The sequence below is a fragment of the Gymnogyps californianus genome, chromosome 5, assembly GCF_018139145.2.
Source record: "Gymnogyps californianus isolate 813 chromosome 5, ASM1813914v2, whole genome shotgun sequence".
NCBI classification, from domain to species: Eukaryota; Metazoa; Chordata; class Aves; order Accipitriformes; family Cathartidae; genus Gymnogyps; species Gymnogyps californianus.
In genome coordinates this window covers 36,467,897-36,488,944 of record NC_059475.1, presented here as the reverse complement: position 1 = coordinate 36,488,944, position 21,048 = coordinate 36,467,897, and the positions used below count along the sequence as shown (strand labels likewise).

Here is a 21,048-nt window from a genome sequence, read left to right as displayed (position 1 = left end):
ACGACAAGATAAATTTCAATATCAGTGTTTGCTAACATGACTTTTAAACAGCACTTAGTATTTTAATTGTATCTTTTTTCCTAGCATAAAGCAGCTTGAAGATTAATACAGATGTGAGTGACTTTTGTTCAGTAGCTTTGTCAGTTTTAGCAGTATCCCTGTAGTCAGTTTCTGCTATTAGTCTTTCATGCAACAAAAAGGAAGTCCCAAAAGAAATAAGAAGGGACTACCAGCATTAAAAAAAAAAAGAGAAGAGAGAGAGAGAGAGAGAGAGAGAGAAACTGTAAGGGGAGTTGGGCAAACAGAGAACCTGAAGGTACTTTGAGAGCTCTGAAATTCTCCAGGTATCAACTGACTTCTTTGAAGCAGGAAGTTTTCAGCATACACGAAGCACCACATACTTGTTCTGTGAGACAGTCCTGCAAACAGATCCCTTCTAAGTCATTCGGATTGTTTGTAGGAACAAGAAGACAACACAGAGAAACATTAAGTTAGCATTTAAGACTGTACAAATTTATGGTCATAACTCAGTTTTGAGTATTAAGTACTCAACCTAGTAACACAGTAGCCTTTGGGCCAGCTGCCGATGTTAGGGAATTTTCTTTTTAAATAAGAGTTTGTTCATAATCTCTACCCCCCAGCACAGACAAAATACGTGCATACACACAAATTCTATTGGAATCCAGAGTTTAGACCACAAGCGAGCAGTTACCTTAGCTACTCTTTTGGGGTATTTTCAAAATATGTAAAAATATATTCAGCTTTTATCTTGTTTATTTTAATTGTTGCAGAAACAGACTTTTATTTGCTAAATGCCTGTTAGAAATATGCCTTGCTGTAGTTCCCTGAATAGAGGACGAAATCAAGAAGCTTACAGAAAATGGGCAAAGCAAGTTTGCAGACATGACCTGAAAGCCATTCTGATTGCTTCATTGATCAAAGTGCAATTCCATGTTAATTGTTAATAATTCAGGCTTAGTGTATGAGGAAAAAAAGCTGCACAATCTTCACAGCTGCTGGTTTTTGTCCTATGCATTTCAGTTATTTACAGTAAGGTAACAGAAAATCTACTACTACTGTTTCCCTCCATTTGTTTTTACTTATACATGGAGATGCAAGCACAATCCAAGTTCAAAACAAGAATTTAGAATCACTAAACTGGCAAGTAGTTTCAAATGGACTTTTTTTTATAAATCAAGCATTTGTATACTTGATAATGACTGTAAATTGTGGATGGAATGTACATTTATACCACTTTGAACACAAAGCACACATGCTATTGTAATAGGTTGACTAAATTTCAATCTATAATGGACTTCTAAGTTTTGAGGAGCATTAAGTGGACTTTGTAGATAAATATATCAAAGTCTTAAGTTTCTGATTTTTAAATGTGTGATGAGAAATCCCTGTTTGATAAATGCAAGCAAGTTTTACACAACTGTAAGTGTACAGATTCTCTTGGAACGTAAATGCAATTTTAAAATTGGCTATTCTGACAAGTAGATTTATCAGTAACTTGAAAGACTGTTTCATTGTCTCTTAACAATATGTACACTTTGTAGCTTTAAGAAAACTAAGTTACCTCCCTAGCAGCTTTTATTATACAAAATTTACACACATAAGAGCACACTCATCTTGACTCTTTACCTAAAGTGCCTGTGAAATCTAGGAGAGAGAAAATGGAAAAACCTTGGTTAGAACGAGAAGATGTTAGGAGCTCTGGAATACAGTAACTGTTGCACTGGGATTACAGTTTCCCTCATAATATGGCCCTCAAGGTTCTACTCAACAATGGCGTCCACTTTGACATGAGAGAAAAATAATCAGCCTTGTCCCGTATCTACCGTATGTGGACAACAAGTTATCCCTTAAGCCAAATAAGTAGGGCTAAGTGTTCCAAGCTGTGGCATGGAACACAAAAATGGAAGCAGTATTCAATGTAAACTCTCTACAGTCTCATCTATTTTACCTTAACAGAGGTAAGTGTTTGAGCAGCAGGACTTCTAAAGCTCTGAAAGAGGTTTAAAAAAATTGTCAGTTTATCTTAACAAAGTCTAAGAATCAAATATTGTTAGCTTAACTACTTATTTTAATATTCTTGTTAAACTTTGGAAATAAAGATGACAGTTCACTTCATGATTTTAATTGGTTTCAGCCACAATAAGAAGGAACTGTTTCTCTTAATGGAATATTTCTACAGTTTTACTTAAATACTCAGCTTTATCGAATATTTGTTTCTACAACCCTGAATTTGGGCCAAATCTGAGGTGACAGAGTCTTACGAATAGCTACTTTGTCAGAATACTTGGAGAGTAAGGTGTGGTGCTGGCAGCCAAGTCACTGGGGAATCCACATGGTCTTCATCATGAACAGAAACTTCAGCAACAATGTCACTCCTTTTAAAAGCAAACCCAGAAGATACTATTTTCATTGCACAGATAATGCTAAATTACCTTAAAAAGTCAAAGGAATGGATTTATACATTTGGGAGTGTATGTTTAATATGGAAATGTGTTGAGTAAAGAGAATATTTCTGTTCAACATCCTTCAGACTCTCTCTCCAGTTCACTTGGTAAAGCAGCTTTATCACAACCCCTCCTTCAGTCTTACATTCTTCCACAGGAGACTTCCTCTCTTGTCTGCTAGGAGCAGTCTCTGTGTTGTAGGTTGTCGACTACATGGTTTCTTCTCTGGATTGTGAGAGATTCAATTGTTTTATGTGCCTGTTCCAGTTGGATCTTTAAACCTTCATTGTCTGCCTTTAGAATATTTCTTTCCTAAACAAAAAAAAAAAAAAAAAGGTATTTTATTTTGGATTTGTTTCAGGACTGTCTGGTTGTATGTTTAGGTTGACTGGCATAAACGTAAGTTGGTGTAGCTCTTATCAGTGGAACAGAACCAGTAACTTATTTGAACATTTCCATAGTCACTGGTCTATCCTTTGTGTATGCTTCTAAAACTTTCCAGCAGCTGGTATCTGATGTCATGTCCACAACCTGCATTTATCCACCCTCCACTGCTCCTCGTAATAGCAGTAATCTAGGGGAAACAAGAACACAGCTCGCACTTTACTGCTCTACTAATAGATTATTGTACATCAATTTCTGTAAGACACTAATTTATAACATCAGCTGCTGTTCAGTAATTGAGGTCAGGATCTGCTGAGGGAGCAAGGACAAGTGTAAATTGTGGGACTCAGATGAATGGGACATTTTAAAGAACCAGTTCTTACAAGTACATCCACGCTTCACACCCTTGTCTATATTGAATGTACTGTTGACTGAAAGAGAAGTGGTCTGTACTGGAAGATTCTTGCTAATTGTCTTAATCACTGTCTTAATAAACCAATCATCTTTCATAAAAATGAGCTCACTTTATCAACAGCAAAGGATACTTTGAAAGTTATACTGATCATTCAAAGATCAGGCTGTGGTCCTGTTGTTGGACTGTTTCCATGTTGATCCATCTCAGAATAGTGATAGTAATGAGTAAAGTACGAAAATAAGTCTGCCTTTGTTCCTCATAATCATATCTGGATCCATCCATCAGTCACATTGTTGATATTGTGATAGTCTCTTTAATCTGTCTGGAAAGGTGGTGTTTCTACAAACCTGAATTTGGGCCAAATCTGAGGTGACACCGCCTTACGAATAGCTACTTTGTCAGAACACTTGTAGAGTAAGGTGAGCCACAACTGGGCTGATGCAGGTGAAATCTAGCAAGAGGCATCATGTCTGTTCACACAGCAAAATTTCTTGGTGACTTAAAGTTACCAAAACAAAAGAGAAGGGATTCACCGTCAGTTGAACAAAAGCAGAGCTCCTCGCCCTCCCCGCCCTGTATATTCTGTCACTTAGGGGAGCAGAGGCCACCAAAAGCAGGAAGAAATTCAGGACTATGGTACTTGTTTTATGGAGTAACATCCTGTTCTAAGCGATTGGATTATGTTCACATTCTTGCCTGTCACTTTTAAGACTGACAGGGATCAGTCTAATCATAACAAGGGCTTCCAAATTTATTCCCTAAGCCCTATACTAGTACTAAAATTTATGCTTGAAGTGAAGCATTGCTGGAGTTAAAGTGGCTAAGAATTTATGATGCCACTCATGGATTGTTCTGGCAATTAACTGCACTGGAGTAAGGTGACACCTTCCCACCCAGCCACTCCCCCACGCCCTCCAACCACTTTACAGTACTGTTGTGTAAACCAGAATTTGTTTCATCAGGTATGTACCTGCTCAAGTTCCTGGTATGAGGGTTTACAGCTGTGATGCTCCTCCTTCATTTTCTGGCTGGAGTCCTTGTTTTCCCATTTAACATACGCCTTTTTGCGGCCTAGAATTGGGCTTGGACATGGGGATGGTGGAGCTGCCTGGAGATAAGGATTTTCTGGCATCCTATGTTCTTTCTTCTCTGTCTGCCTACGAGATACATCACCAGCCAGCAGTATGGGATCAGTCTGTGTACCTTTATGAACCACAGCTGGTTTCAGTCTCACTGAGATTTTCTGAGCTGAGGAACCCATGAGCATAATGGTTCGGTCCTTGCTGTCTTCATTGTGTTCCACTACTTCTCCATTAGGAAATGTGAACGGTCCTTCCTCTTGTCCTGTAGAATATGTACAGTAAATTGAGTCAAGATCTTATCCCAGGAAAGGAGAAACAGGAGGCACAGTAATTAAACATGATTTTAATAAATAAAACAACATTTATTCTTCATTGATTTTACATTCATTGCTCTCCAAAACAGGTGTCACTGGAAGTTTCTCCATGTTGTGTCTCTTGGAACAACTCTTTGTCCTGTCTCAGTAACATAAATAGGGATCAGTAAGAGGAAAACAGGTGTGCCATCAAGGTCAGCTAGAAAAAAACCTCTAGACAGCTAAGAGATTTTATATAGACCATTGAGCTTAGCGATTGGGCTGGAAGATTAAACCTGGGTGTTAGTTCAGCGTTATCACAACTTGCAGCTGTAAGATACAACTTATCCACTTTATAAAGGTGAAATAATGACATTTTTAATTTTACACTGCTTTTTATAGGTCATCCTAAAATACTTCTATTTTTGCAGTTAAAAGTAAAAACTGAGGGAGGGGGGGAAAATCCCACAATGTTAGAAGCAGTGGGCAAAAGATGTGATTAAAGGATTTAAAAAAGACCCGTTTCAGATAAAGTAATTTCTGTTGTTGGGAAGAAAACAAAGTGAGACTGCATGTTCAAACACTTGAGGGGAAAGAACAAAGTCCAGTAGCTGCTGCAGGCTCTGGAGAATTAAATGAGGATACGGATGAACAGATGAGGCTTACACCTTCAACCTAGACCTGAATTCTCATTCTTCGGCAGGACATAGCATTGAGAGGTACCACATTCTGGCGTGCTGGGTGATGATGGGGCAACATGCTACAGTTCAATCTCTCTATAAGCGTGACATCCCACGAGGTGATTATTATGCAGTGCTGCAGCCATTGTGGGTGCCATCATGGAGATGCATATGGTCAGTTATCAAGAGAAATTGGCTGCATTGTGCTCCACATAAGTGCTAACAGGAAGCCTAAGATGGAATCCAGCAGTATGAATCTTAAATACAACACAAAAGATTGATATCAAAGTGGCAAGAAGTAGATTTGAAGAACATGAGATACAGGCAAAGAGCAGGAGAGAAATTAAAAGAAAGTGAGTGTGGAGAGAGTTGGAACATCAAAATCAAAAGAGAAACAAAACAAAAGTAGCCTGAGGTCTTAATCAAGGACAACACTTCCTCCTTTGGAGGCCTACATGGTAATACACAACATGAAAAGTTTATACAGCTTGTTTGATATAAGGAGAAAAGAACAAAGAAGTGTAGATTTTTCATGTCTGATTAAATGAAAGATGGATGGACGAAGAGGAGTTGTAGATTCAGCTACTGAAGTGGAAAAAATAAACACAATTAGCTCTCTGTTTTCCTAGCACACAGATACATAAGTAAACTGACTTTATAAACTCCACATTGAAATCTGAGTCAGAACTGTAACAGTGCAGTAGTCACTTAGTGAGACAACAGTGGTAAAAACTGGAGTGTACCAAGACCTGCTTGTCACAAGGTGAGAGAGTTAAGGGAACCTGTCAGCTGTTCAGTTCATGGCATCTAGTTCTCATGAGAGTCCGGCAGAAGATTTACTCAGTTTTTGTGGAATTTGTGCACCACACATTGTGTAGTGTGACAAGAGATCTCCCAGAAAGGGAGTCCTTACTTATTCAGACTAGAACTGGAATGGTGTTACTTGGTACAGGCTCACTTACGCCTGGTTCTAGTTTACATGTTGATAAAACACTGCAGTTAACTAACAAAACCTAAAACGATGCTGTACAACTCAGCTTTAAAAGAAAAAGGAGCAAAGGAAAGATTATCTAGATCTTTCGATCTTTTTAATGTGATCTTTTCTCACCATGGAGTTGCTCTTTGACTCCTACTGGGCAGAGGCTTGAAGCAAGAGCAGATGTTGGGCTGCTGTCTGCAACTGAAGTTTTGGGTCTTCTCTTGCACTCTATCACAACCAGGTCTTTGCATTGCTTGTGACAGTTCATTCCACAGTCTGTAAACAAAACAAAGTTTACATGATTCAGTGGCTCTGTTGCAGCATCTAAGATCAGCTCTCACACTGTGTTGCCTCCCCAGGAAGCAAAAAAACTTCTTTGGTGTTCTCTACATGCATTACCTGTAACAACATACATCTGGTAAACAGACCAACGACATCCCTTTGCTATATACATCTAAAACTCCTTTTCATTGTGAAAATACAAAATAGCAACATTCAGTCGCAACAGCGTTCTGACTGTAGGAGTTGCAGAGAAAGCAGATACCTGTATGAGGAAGAAAACTCTGCAAAATACACGTTGTGAATGTGCTGCACAGTTTTCACAGAGTGTTAGTTTTTGCGCCCATTGGAATAGAAGGGTCTGTTCCCAAACCCTCTGAATTCACCGATGTTTTGCAAAGGGTTAGAGCTATCAGTTATGAGTTCCTTCATCTTTGCCTTTCTTCTGGACCATCTGTCTGTCATACTATTCCTGAATCAGTCTTCGTCTCCCTGAGAGGTCAGACTAAATAGGTCCATAGACATAGCAATGGATCTCAGGATGATTAGGTTTTTTTGTCATTCACCATCAATTATAGATTAACAAAGTATAAAGTACCTTACCTTTGCATCTGTATCCCTGTTTAATGACTCCCCATAGCTGAAATTCAAACAAACAGAAAGACTATGTATTAATATATTTCTCTGCACATTTGATACCTCCAGATATAAAAATCCACTAAAAGCTCCACTCATTTCTAAGATCTGAGCACCTGCAGAATATCTTTTTTTCCTACCCTTTTAATGGTAAGGTCAAAATATGAACTATTTACCTCTTTACCATAAGGTAAACAGAATATTTTATGTGTGTTCCTCAATCACAAAACAAACAAAATACCTTGAGCTAGTCTTTAGGTATCTGACAGCCCCCAGAGAAGTTGTGGAGCTGGAGTAGATGGAGAATTCTATCTCAGTGCCCTTGTTTGATCCCAGCTAAACTGGGGATTGGTAGGACAGTCAGTTTTACTAAATCTTTCTGTGCCATAGGCAGGGGGCATGTCACGTCTGTACCAGGACATGAGTTCTAACAGCCCCACAGAGTGGAAGGCTCTGGATTTGGAATTCTTGCCTGAGACTGTGTTTGGTGACACAACCGAACACCACAAGGTAGGAGCCATGTTTAAACAGATAATAGTACTGCCAAGAGGGGTGTAAAGGGTACCTTAAAAAGCTACACAGGCAGAAGCCTGGTGTTCTATATAGCTCCATTTCTGAATGTGACACATGGTGATTATGAGATAAAAAAAGGCATTATTCCAAACAACGTTAACATAATTTACTAAAAAGTAAGCTTACAAATCCAGCACAGTTGTCGCAGAAAGTAGGCCTTAAGTAAGTGGTCTCTTGGAAGTTGTGAGCAAAGCCAAGTCCCAATTTGGAATAGATTGAGCTAGCCCTCATAAAGTAAGCTGTTATTTCATCCCTGCTAATCAGACCTTCCCTGAAAATAAACAAGAAAAGTTGTTTGAGACACATACATTTTCTTAAAAGCATAAGGAGAATTAAACATATCTTTCTTCACAATTTGTAATGGCAATAGTTTCATGGGCCAAAACCTACAGTGATCTCAGTAATCTTGGCAACTGCTCCCAAGGTCTACAGAAGCTTATCTACACATTTAAAATGCAGCCTGTAAGGATAAACGAAACATCTGCATATGTGATGCAACCTCAAAACTACTTCATAAAAAACCTCTGAAAAATTACTCTTGTATTTTTCCATGCTTTAATATGTTAAGAAAAATGTTCTTAATTTGACTAAAATACACATTTGCCAATTGTCTATTTTTGAGGGACAGGTTCATCTTAGGAAAGCTCTTTAGTAGTATATACTGAGTATCATTCAAAAAAATATTTCTTTTTCTATTATCTGTTCTTCCTCCTACATCAGCCTGGTTACCACTGCTGTAAGCTCATGAAGATGTCACTCACAACACATTTAGAAGATGCTTTTGTCAGTTATGTTTTCCCTTCTATTTGTGGGTGAAGACAATGATTTTACCACCCTAATGATAGAAATAAAATTTAAACACAAAAACCCCAAAACCCCTCCCAAAACAGATGCTACAAAGTTGATAAGCAGAACTAGGTACTCACCAGTCCTTAGCCATTACACAAAATGAGAATGGAAAACTAGCGGCTATCTTTTCAAATTCTTCCTGGGAAATGTATCCATCCTGATCATGGTCATAATTTTTGAAGACAGACTGTGCAAGATAATAGTAGAATAGTTTATAACGAGGATGGGCTGAATTACCGCTTTAGAAAGACTCCACAATATTTACGGATTTCCTCTCCCACTTTCTCCCAGTATCTATTAAACAGTGCAACAGTCTAACTGCTTTTTTTGCTGGAAACTAAAGAAGCATTATGATTTCTTGATTTGTAGCAAAACGTAGATAAGTCAACATAGGCTAGACTAAATGCTTCACTACACAATGACAGCTCTTTTTTAGTTTCACTTTAAGATCATTATGCCCAGGCCTACATATACAACTTGTACTAATGCTCTCAATTAGTACTCTCAGTGATGATCTCTGTAGCCAAATCAGTGTAGCCGCCTAGCTTATTTCATCAGGTCACCACTTGTGGAACGACATTACCATTTGTCTCTGGCCCTAAGGCAAGGAGCACACCTAGGCCAAATTTAGAAATATATTCCAAAACAGCACGTATCAAAGAATACCTAGCAATATTAGAAGTGTTTAGAAGGAAAAGAGATGAAGCAGGGATGCAAAGACAAACTCTTTACCTCTCTCTCTCCATCAGTTTTGGAATCAATCACCTGAGCTTACTTGATGGTTTCCAGTAAAGCGGGTGACCCAAAAGAGAGACAAAAAGCAATGGCTGCAAAGCCATTGAGAGGCCCACTTTCAGACTCCACAAAATATGATGTTGGAGTCCCTGGTAGAAATGGACTCCCTGGCTCCTTGGAAGAATGACTCTGGAAGTATACAAACCAGCATTCACACTCTGCACTGGCTCCTTAGCCATTTAAGGAATTTCCTTCCATGCCTCACGGGCTGCTGCTGCTATTTACAGCTAGGCAGAAATATCTATATGTGAGGACAGAAGTGCTTACAAACTCAGCACAGCTTTGAATGTGTCCAGTACTTTCTTCCTTCTTTGTATCTTCTCAAACCTAGAGATTAAGGCTACAACTGATATGTAAGGTAAATAGGCCCACCATACTTACATCTACCATCCTCTGAACGTGTTTGCTGATGGTTTTTGGATCAGGTTTTGGGGCTACTCCTGAGGCCCAGTCTGCAACTACTGGTGGTCTGGAAGGTGTCAAAGGCTAGAATAAATTGAATGGAACTTCATTAGTACCACATGGAAAGATTTTCAGTATTACACTTCTTTTATTTGTGACAATGGACTATGTAATACAGGACTGCAGAAATGCCTGCTGGACCCAACATTGTACTTTTGATAATTACATGGTACTTCAGAGGAAGCTCCTCCCTGAACTGTCCAAAACAATGGTCGTTCCTTAAATTGTCACAGTTCACTGAGAGCCCTGTAAATTCACTGTCTTTTCCATATTTATAAAACAGGAACAAAACTACAATATAACACTCATGGGTTTCATCATCTGAGTCACATAAGAATTCTTCATTTAAAAGAATCAGTATCAATTGCCAAGATTGAGCCTGATGTCATGCCTCTACACAAGTAACTTCATTTGTGTTTGTGTTCATATTATAAAACCTGATATGGTGTTAACTCTCCCGTATATTCTAGCTTAGGCTTCATCATCAACTAATTTATGCTTTAACAGATTTTGCTCAGTCTATAAACCTAAAATATTTTCAATTTAGCATAAAATAAAATTAAATGAATGCAAGGGATAAAAGTTACATTACTCATAAAAAAAATCTTTTTGTTAAGAATCTGTAAAGGTCCTTACGGCAGCTCGGTGACTTCGTGGCTCTCGTGCATATGAAAGCTCATAAATTTCATCTTCTGTATAGTAAAGATCAAGGGACAGCTGAAAACAAACACAACATTAGTTTAATCCCAAAACAGTCACTACTACTTGATAAACTTGTTCCTGGCATGCATTAGTATTTTTTGGTGGATTAATTTTTAATTTAGGTTGCACCTAGAAGAAATGCACTTGAGCTGCACAGGTGTTCACAGTGATTTGAAATGGGTACATTTCTAAATTCCAGACTGTTATTGCCATTATCTGGAAATCTGTAACATTACACAGCTACAGTCATTAGCACAGCAAGTGACTGTAGGCATAATTAGCCATCAGTTAATAAGTAACCTGAAAAAACCTGTTACTCCCATAATATTCAAGTGGTCTATCATGCAACTAAGCACAAAAGCACCATTCCAATGAAACTGTCCATCAACTCAAATTCTCAGAAAATTCTTGTTTAAACATGTCATATTTATCCAATCCAGATGTGACCATGTTGAACTAAGAAGTATATGATGAGGATAAAAGATGGATTTGCATATATTTAGTGAGAACCTTTAGCTGTCAACAGCAGTTGACAGAAACATTACACCTGGGTAAATAAAGGAATTTGAAAAAATTATCAAATTTATACCTTTGCTTTTGTATGTGTCCTGGAAAATAGTATAGCAAATATTTTATTGACTGGAAACAAATTTCAGACTAAGATTGAAGACTGGTAACATGACACTTTTTGAATATTTGCATGAAAATATTCACACTAGACGTGACTGAATAGAAAAATCAGACGTAAATGTGTTACAAGCCTCAATCTATGGCAAGTCCACAGAAAATATAAACTTGTCACAGAGAGTCAAGATCATGGCAGTCATATGTATATGAACTAAGAAACCAAAATATGCTATTTTATCCAATGAATAACCTTACTCAAATTGCAGATACGCAATAACTTTCTTGTCAACAACTGCAAGAATTACTGTTGTAGTCATAATAGTGAGTAATTTTAGATTCTTGGGGAAATCTTAAAGTAGTTTCTGACACTCAAAAAACGAAAGTCCAAATGTTACGATACTTCTACGAATTACTGACTTATGTACGTAATTACTAACACCTCTTCAAACTGATTTGCCTGCTAATGGGAAAGCATATGACTAAAGGAAACAGAAGAAGGAGAAAGACTGTTGGAAAAATCAGGGAACAAACAAGAAAATTATGTGCCCTGGAATATTAGCAGATTAGAAGCTCCTGCTTTGAAATGAAGTATTTCTTTTAATTCATGTCCTGTCATATATAGCTACATGAAATGGTGGCGAAAGCTCTACATATTTGTAAATAGCCATTTTTATAAAACATTATTTAAAAAAAAAAAAGGGGGGGGACTTACAATAATTTGAGACAAAACATTTAGAACATTTAGCAGGAAGAAATTCACCGCTTTATGTAGGTCTATTTCAGGCCCTGGGCATATGTGCTTAATTTCACACACGAGTGCTCCCAGAGAGTACAAATAACCTCAAGCACATAAGCATTTTTATCTATTAGCTTTTTGCTGAAACAGGGCTTGTAACCAGAAAGTGGAAGCAGTCTATCTAGTTTTTCCAAGCTTGAGGTACTTGCTAAGGCCAAACAAAACTGAAAAACAAGAAAGCTAGATTTACTATTTTAATAAAAGGTAGTATTTTAACTTACTAGGATAAGCTAAAACTATTGTGACATACGTCCTAGGTAGTATCAATTTTGTTAGTAACATGACACTGGAAGAGTAATACAACAACTATATTTGACTAATGTTTATGTTAGACAGTTTTTTTAGTACCAGAAGAAACTTGGCTAGAAATGTGGTATGTTTAACCCTACACATCTCGAGGGACCGAACTTTTATGTGAAAGTTTGTGTGTTCAACGCAAGCAAGCTTTGTATGCAATCTTCTGCCTCCAAGGGGCATCTAAGGGAGCTTTCTACCTGTGTCCCTATTTAGGCTTAATCAGCAGAGGATTCAGAGCGCCTCCTTAGTGAAAGTATAGAGAGAATGCATACTACTATAGCAAAGCAGAAATAAGTATTTCCTTCCTTTATAGAAATAATTGAAAGCACACTGCTGAACTGGCACCTCTACTCTTGCTGCCAGATAAATCAGTATCACTAACTTTTTCTCTTCTTCTATTATTGTACATTTCCTTAAGGAAAAAAAAGTCTTACAATATTATGTATTTATAATTAATGGAATTCTCTACTTAGTTGTTTGAGACGTATATGAAATTATTTTTAAAATGCAAGTATTTATCTCATCTAACAGACTTACTGTAAGCAAATGAACAAGGTCCATATTAGCCTCCAGGGGAAGTGGCATTTCCTGGAGTTGTATCAGCTCATTTATGTGGTTATACAGAGAGTATAGTTTGTATATGTTAATTTTTTTGTCCTCTAAGTAGTCTGGCATGCCCTCATAAAGTGATATCAAGTCTTTCAGGTGGACCCCAAGGATTGGGATCTTAAAGTTACTGCACTCGTTATAGGCACGTCGGTAACTATCATAATTTCTGTAAGATGAAAGCAGTTCCGTCATTTCATTAAACACCTAAAAATGAAAAGAAAACAAAAAATCTAAATTGGTTAATGTTTTTATTCTGGTCATACAGCACAAGAATTTCCCACGTTATCGTTAAGGGGTTTACTCGCAATGACTCTTGAAACGGATTTTAAAACTTCAGGCTTCAAATGAAATCTAGGTATTCACCTCACCCATCTATAGCCTAATCTATAATGCTGGTCTTCCTACATTCCCTATTTAGTCAATGAAAAGAAATAGGATCCTCTCAAATCAAGGAGATGTGTATGCAGTTAATGCATAAGCACAGCACAAGCCCTCTGACCTTCATAAAAGCAACCACCTTCATCTTAAAATGTGGAATGCACTTCTCTGGCTTCCAGGTCACCAGCTGGCATTGCTGGAATTGGAAAGTCCTGGCAGAGAAACCCTATACTGTGCTATGGTCCCATCACAGCGTGACCAGAACTCCTACTACAGTTCAAGGTGGCACATCTGTGCTTTTAAGAAAACTTTTTTCCCATGGAAACAAAGAAGAAACAATACATTGGACTTGTTGTAAAGGCCAAATGAATCTTAAGGTTAGCAATATAAATATTTCCCTTGTTTAAAACTATACAGGTACAAAGCTGACTCTTAACATCATAAAATCAATGGACCAATGTTTTCTTGTGGAAGTTCCTGTCTAACCCCTTGATTTTTAACCTTCACAAACTGTTCGTTACAGTTAAAGTGTGTTCTCAAGTCACTAATTACCAACCTTTATTTACCTTCTTTCTATTAGTGCTTGTGTACAATTTCTTGATACAAAAAGTTATTCAAATGATGGACACATGCAGTCTAGTCCTCATAATGACAAAATTTGTCAAACAACATGCTTCTAAAACAAGCTTGCTAACTGGTTTTATAGATCCTGAGAGCTGCAGCCATTATCAGTGGGAGGTCATACTTCTGGTCTATACTCCAGGTATGCACTGTTCATTCAGGCTGATCATACTGTGATCAAAACAGGTTCATTAGATACCTATACGAAATCTTTCAGGCCCCAAACAAGATAAAATAATAAAGCATATTAATCTCTTAAGAAGTTGTCTCTTAAGAAGCCATTTCATTGCTAAAAAATATGCTTTCCTTCACAGTTTTAGTAGCAAAAAATATATCCATCTGTATTTCACAAGAATTTAATTGGAAATTACAACTGATTCCTAACATTCCACTGTATTATAATGTGTGTGTATTAGGGCTAAGTTTGTTCAAGTCTGAACTAGATAAAATCTGTCATAGGGAAAGATCAGATAAACAAAACCATTCCTTTCAGTTTTAAACTCAAAGTGCTAGCTCTGTGCTAGCATTTCATAGACTCAGGAAGGTCAGTGTTCCTATGGATGACAATAGTCTTGTTCTCAAGTGTTCTAGGATCGAATTCTCTGCTTTCATGTTTGAATGCTATTCTGTACTACTGCATATAAATGAAAATGCAGCTTGTCACATCTGAGTATTAAAAGAGAAACTTTACAGAAGCTATACAAATCTTGAAGAAAGGTGGAGTTGGAAGTGTACGAGTAACTGGTGTCGTACAGATGAAATGACAAAGAAAAACCCTCTAAAACCAAAGGAAGTCTTCCTTTTTCTTTTTTTCTGCCTTTCTCTCCATCTTATCCAATGAAGTAAGGTTGGTTTTTGTGTGTGCAATGACAGAAAAGTTAAAGGTTATCTTACTTGTAAAACTCAGAGGAGCAATACCAACCTTAATTACATCATGAGGAACACATGAGCTTGTTTCCTTGAGTCTGGAAATGGAACTGTGACAGAGACCTCCTATCACTGCCATTAATGTATTGAAATTCTGCAGCTGGTGGAGCTTCTGTGTTGACATACAAAAAAAAAAAATCAGTATTTATTATTTAAAGGTTCAAGTTGTTCAATATGCACATCCAAATTCTACATTTCCTCTGTTGTCTTCCTCTAAAGTCTTACAAGTTTTGTGCCACTATCCATTTGACTTCATTCATTTTGGTAATGAGTTGTGATTTTACTGGGTGTAACATGTACTTATTCTACTGTTATTAAATCAGATGTTAATTCTGCAGACACAGTACGTCTTCAAAGTACCTCCTCAGTACTTCTCTCTCTTCCCACAGTCTACCACAACTAGGAAACACTGCCTATTATCTCGGTTATGACTGCAGTTGAATTAGTATACAAAGAATACCAATATGACCATAGCTCTGCTTCTATCCAGTAACGCGTATCTGGTAGAAATGCCTCTAATTATGGCCAAAGGCATGATAGTGGTTCATGCTTTGGAAAGGTACACAGTCACAGCCTGGAATCTCATCAGCTGATTCAAAAGCAAGTCTAGTTTTTCAGTGAAAACATTTTCTTCAGAATGGATATGAGAAAGTCATGATGCCATGACACCGTAATATCTGAATACTTGGTATGAAACCACAGCATACACAAATATGCATGCTGTATGTATGAACCAGGAGACCAGTGCCAACATGCCCAGCTGACCCTACAGTAGTAGCGTGGGAAGAGCAACTAAAGGGCTGTATCAGAGAAAGACAAAATAAACACCACCCATGTCAAAATTTAACTGACCTGTGCAACATGAATGAACTTGATGAACACTTCAGCCCGAAGCTGTGGTGTTGGTCTGCTGAGAACCATTAGCTGCACCCACTGAGAGATACCATTGCAAAGAGCAATTGATCTTTCCATTGTTGGATTCTCCTTCACACAACTATTCACAATGTAGTTCTGATAATCCGAGAACTTTAAAAAAAAACAAAAAACAAAAAAAAGTGTAAATGAAAAGTCATCTACAGTTTCATATACCTCGTGATCTGTGTGCAGATACAGGTCTGCTTTTCAAATGAAATACACAAGATATATTTTACACCTTAAATATCCATAAGACTGAAATCTCTTCTTTGTCAAAGCTTTGTTCAGTTCAAAGCAGAAGGCTTCAACTAATTGAATTAATTGAAAGCATCTTTTTGCCATAATTTTTATCACATCATTTGCATCATGTATATCTCAGGAGCCTTGGCTCTTATACACCTTAAGGATGATAGAATTGGGGCTTTCCTCTCAGCCTCAGCAGCTCCATAGATTCACTGAAGCTAGACTTCTACAGGCAAGGTTAAACTGAATTTAAAGTGTAATCTAGTAACTCAGTGATAGTTTAAGGAAGTTTAAGGAAGTTAAGTGTTCAGTTCGTGTAGCTAGGGCACACTTCTGAATTAAGCTACACTAATACAAAAAGCAAGTTCAATGAGATTAATATAAAACTGAGATAAGACCATTAAGAATGAGGGTCACAGATTCCTTAATATTTTTAATTCAGCTTGTGAGATTCTCTTATTTAACCAAAGCGATCTAAAATTGTTCAGTAGACACCTGTATGTGACAAACAGATTTTTTTAAGCCATTCTTCCCATTAAGATCAAAGAGAAGCAACCATCTGTTTTTGTTGATGCAATGTTTATCCGTTCTCTTGATGTATCCATTAACAAGAATACACAAGAATTTGAATCATAAGAAAACGTGACATGGGATCTATACGTCCATTCTTTACTATGACCACTAATACTAACATCTTACCAAAAACATTCATAGCTGTAACAGACATGTATTCCTTTCTTAAGGCCACAGGAATATGCTGAATGGCATTGATGCCTAAGAAAAGGTCATTTATTGTCAGGCTGCTGTTTGTTTCTTGCTCTCCCTCTCTCACTCTCTCTCCACTTTTTAACTTTTTTCCATCCATTGAATAAGAACTATTAACACTTTAAAAAGCAGATATGACAGCAGGCATCTCTGGATTTGTCCTCTTATTACATTAAAAATGGAAGAAACATTAACAGTAATAAGTAGAGCCGTCTCTGAGATTACATAGTACTTACTACAAGTATTGTTTGAATTTTGAACCCCAGCCAGATTTGGCTGGATCTTGAAATTTAAGCAACTACTCCATACAGATAGATAATTTTTCAATATCTGACTACATAATTATGGACTTCATAGCAGCTTCAGTACAATTATGAATCAGTTTGATTAATTTATATTTTGTTCTTAGCAGCTCTGTCCTTCAGAAATTTTTTTTTAAATGCTGAACAAATTTATATCTAACATACTACTTAAGGTTTCAAAATAATTTTAGTGCAAGAATTTATTAACGAGGTCAGCTGTAACAAGACTGTTAGTTGCAGATGCGTTAAAGAAGTCCAGGTACTCAAATAATGCAAGAGTCTGGTATTGCAATGACTATCTTATGAGCCTCAACAGGAAAGCAGAATCCAGGTTCTTACAAAAGAGTATTTTATAACTATAAATTAAACTGGTTTCCAAACACCAGCATACCTGCAGTCATTACTCTGTGAACACCACTCCTTGCATTTTTCTTTGCTGCAAGATACATGGTGTCTCGTGGAAGATTTTGCTGTGTGCTGTATATGTTCAGGGGATCAAGTATTCCTTTCTGACTTTCAAATGGGCGAATCTATGAATAGTTATTCCAGTGACTGATAACACAGCAGGTCATTTGCAGCCTTTCTCCCAGTATATGCTGCCATGTTAGAATAACAAAAGGATTCTGTGGCTTAGCATAGCATGAACACATTCTGCAAAGAGTTAATGAATATAGCTATTTATTAATTACACATTATTTTCTGATCTGAGGTCTCAGTAAACTCAATTTATACCAAAACATATGCAGGGACCCTGCATATAAAATGTATACGAGTATGTAACTTGGAACTCTATGACACATCTGACACTGACTGCAATCATACTTGTTATGCTCATTAATCATTAATTACTTTATGTCTGCACAGAGCTTGAAAATGTTAAGAGTTATATAAGCTTTGCATATTATTACTGCCTACAGGCACCAACCTGTGCATGACTTTTGTTCTATGGCTTTTTGAATTTAACACAAAACACAGAGAGTCATGTACTGTCAGCTCAAAATAAAGTACACTAACACACGGCTGTGAAATCTTCCACAATCTATTGAGAGCCCCTTTCTTTGCAAGACTTCATTGTAGTGTTTAAAAAAAAAAAAACACTAAATAACCAAAACAAACAAAAAACCCTAAAACCCCTTGCTTTCACTGTTATCATCATACTGACTTTGCAACCATCTTAGATTTTGGTCTCTAATGTTCACTTTTATTTTCCATGTGTGAACTGTATCAGGTTTGAATAGAAGTAATGTTGTAGCATACAAGGATGCAAGTGAAGCCAAGGTGCATAGGGAAGTTAGCATCTTATCAGCTACCAACATAGCTGAGAAAACAAATCAAATGAAAGAAAACATAAATGAGATAAATCCTTAAGAATTGTTTGTGTACTTGAAAGCTTGTCTAATAAAATGTTTTAAATGCCCCTTAGACTAAAAAATGGCATTTTCTTAAGTGCTTTCTTATCCCTAGTCTTTATTTTGTTATGCACAATCAAAAATGGCAAGCAGAGTCCAGTGGACATCATCTATGCAGACAGTCCATTAGTCACTGCACAAGAACGCTGCACTGTTTCCTACAGCCATAGGAGGTGTGCATTCTAGGAGAATATTCCAAGTTTCCTTCATCCCATTTCACCCTGATTACTGATTTGAGTCAAAGTGGCTGCTTGTTCCTGTGCCCAATGACATCACTTGTTCTAACAAAAAGAGATTATTTGGAAGAAGATCAAATGGTTTACTCCTCTTCCTTCCAACTGACCTTGCCCCGACTCTGTTCCACAGTTGCTTAAAAAGTTCACTCTCCCTCTCTCAGATGACTGCAGCAAAAGGGTATGTACTCAGAATAAGTACCACTGGCCCCCTTCAACACTAGTAAAACAAAAAGAGTCTGGACACAGACTCAGCTTGTCCAACAGCTTGCACTGCAGGGTTAATCTTGTAATACTACCCCCTCCCATCTTTTCTACGACCTTCCCACCTTTGTTTAAAATAAATAAATAAATAAATTTAAAAAAATAAATCACTTACTGATATTCTTCTGAAAGACTTAAATTCAAGATAGGTAAGGTGGTCTGACAGCTCCTCTGGCTCAAGGTGATCAAAAAGAAGCGAGACTTTCCGTTTCTTACTGGTGTTGGTCTTTACACGCTGTGTCAGCTTTCTAGACCAATCCCTAGAATTTCTTTTAGACAGATTTTAAAACAGAATTACCCTGAGTTATTTTCTGAAGAGCAAACTTTTCCTCTCTCCCTAATACAAAAGTAACGTTGTTTTCATGTCTTACTGCAATAAAAAGTGAATTACTTGAATTTCTAAACAGCAAGCTCACTTCATGCATTAAAGATTATATGACAAAACATTATTCTTAAGTCTTTATTATATTGATGTAGCACGTAAGTACAATTACTAAACAGCATGAGATTATATATTGCACTTCCAGAACTGCTGTCCATAACTTGGTCTTCATTGAACACATCCAGGCCTGCTCCATTTAATAATTCTTACAGATCTCCTTGACCAGCCTCTGAGTATGAACTGTCCCCCTATGCTATTCACCCATGGAGTAATGAAATTTAATTGGATATGAAAAACTAAATATCCTCTTTCATAACCAGATTTAAAATGTATGCCAAATTCTACTCTGCTTTTGCCTGTGCATTTCCAACCAAAGTATGAATTGACACTGTTATACAGTTCCACAGAACTATTTTACTCTCATATAACAAGCAGGTTCTCTTCCCAAGAAAGAACTATGTGATGTATAGCTGTAGGATTTATTCTTGACTGGACAAGTAATTTTATAACTAAAATCACATAAAATAGTATCAAGAGTTTGGCAATGTAATAAACTATATCTTCCCACCTACCTCTGGTGTTAAAAATATAAACACACTTTTTTTACCTCATCTGTTACCCAATCAAAATGTATTCTCCTTTCTCATTGACTTCAAGTGATCTTTCAAATCTTGGGCCTCTATAAATTTTCTAAGTTCCCTGGATAGCATAAACTTTATCTAGCATAGAGAATCAGCACAGTCTATGCAACAGTTAAATTCAGCCCAAGCCATTCTTGAAAGACATTCTATTCCTCTATGTAATATATTTTTCATCTATAATGATGTATAAACTCTTCTAAGGATAAATAACATATGACATTAAAATTAACCCACTATAGGACCATTATCCTGCTATACTGGAGAGACGTTATATTTGAATAAAGGAAATTCAGAGCAAAAGTTTGTTTTCCAAGCATATTAAGACTTTGACACTCACATTTGAGTTGTGTCAATTAGACGACAGTGTAACTCCTCACCATTAGCTTTAACCAGTTCTTGAAATTCCTCCATAGTTGTGGATAGTTTAGAGTCCATTTTGAACATAACCCAGAACTCTGTAATCCAATACCTATTGCACATTGAAAACACAGAAACAAAAATAAAGGTTTTGCTCTAACATCAGTAAGGCTGAAATTTAGATTATTGCTCCTGTTTATGAGTTGTATTTCTTCTTGACCAACTTCAGGGGATAAATCTTGCTTTTAGATGCTTTTGTTAGGCTACCTTGATTTTATGAAAAATCAAAATTTCAAGATTAAAAATTAATTAGAAACTACCTGGCTTAATGCTGTACAGAACTATACTACATATATGTTTGCAATAAATTCAATATTAAAATTTCTAGTTTCACATTCTATCTAGATAATATGCATGCTGATTTTTTCTTCATTAAATAGATAATTTTATATATTCATTTAAAATTTGAAATTATTTGGTCTGGACATAAAAAAATGCACAATGCTAGTCAGAATTTTATCTATTAACTGAAGAAAAATTTACTAATTAAATATATTCAATAGTTTACAGGTGATTCAGTCTCACACGCACAAAATATTTTCAGAGAACTACACTTTTCTATGTTGGGCATTCAAATTGTTTCAGTCATATATTTTGCATTTCAATTACTATATGTGTCTTGTCACCC

At 36.8% G+C, this 21,048-nt stretch overlaps 1 protein-coding gene across 1 annotated transcript in view; it reads right to left on the bottom strand.

Moving 5' to 3' along the window:
• Positions 1-264: 264 nt before the first annotated feature.
• Positions 265-21,048, bottom strand: part of RASGRP1 (RAS guanyl releasing protein 1) — a 44,098-nt gene continuing 23,314 nt past the window's right edge. Inside the window, exons 5-17 of the mRNA XM_050898086.1 lie at positions 20,341-20,472; positions 19,096-19,249; positions 15,702-15,875; positions 14,845-14,961; positions 12,852-13,127; positions 10,529-10,609; positions 9,812-9,916; positions 8,713-8,822; positions 7,913-8,057; positions 7,181-7,217; positions 6,428-6,574; positions 4,235-4,608; positions 265-2,777 (exon numbers count right to left, since the gene is read on the bottom strand). Of these exons, the coding sequence (XP_050754043.1) occupies positions 2,643-2,777; positions 4,235-4,608; positions 6,428-6,574; positions 7,181-7,217; positions 7,913-8,057; positions 8,713-8,822; positions 9,812-9,916; positions 10,529-10,609; positions 12,852-13,127; positions 14,845-14,961; positions 15,702-15,875; positions 19,096-19,249; positions 20,341-20,472 (1,987 nt within the window). The 3' untranslated portion in view covers positions 265-2,642. The remainder of the gene's footprint in view (positions 2,778-4,234; positions 4,609-6,427; positions 6,575-7,180; positions 7,218-7,912; positions 8,058-8,712; positions 8,823-9,811; positions 9,917-10,528; positions 10,610-12,851; positions 13,128-14,844; positions 14,962-15,701; positions 15,876-19,095; positions 19,250-20,340; positions 20,473-21,048) is intronic.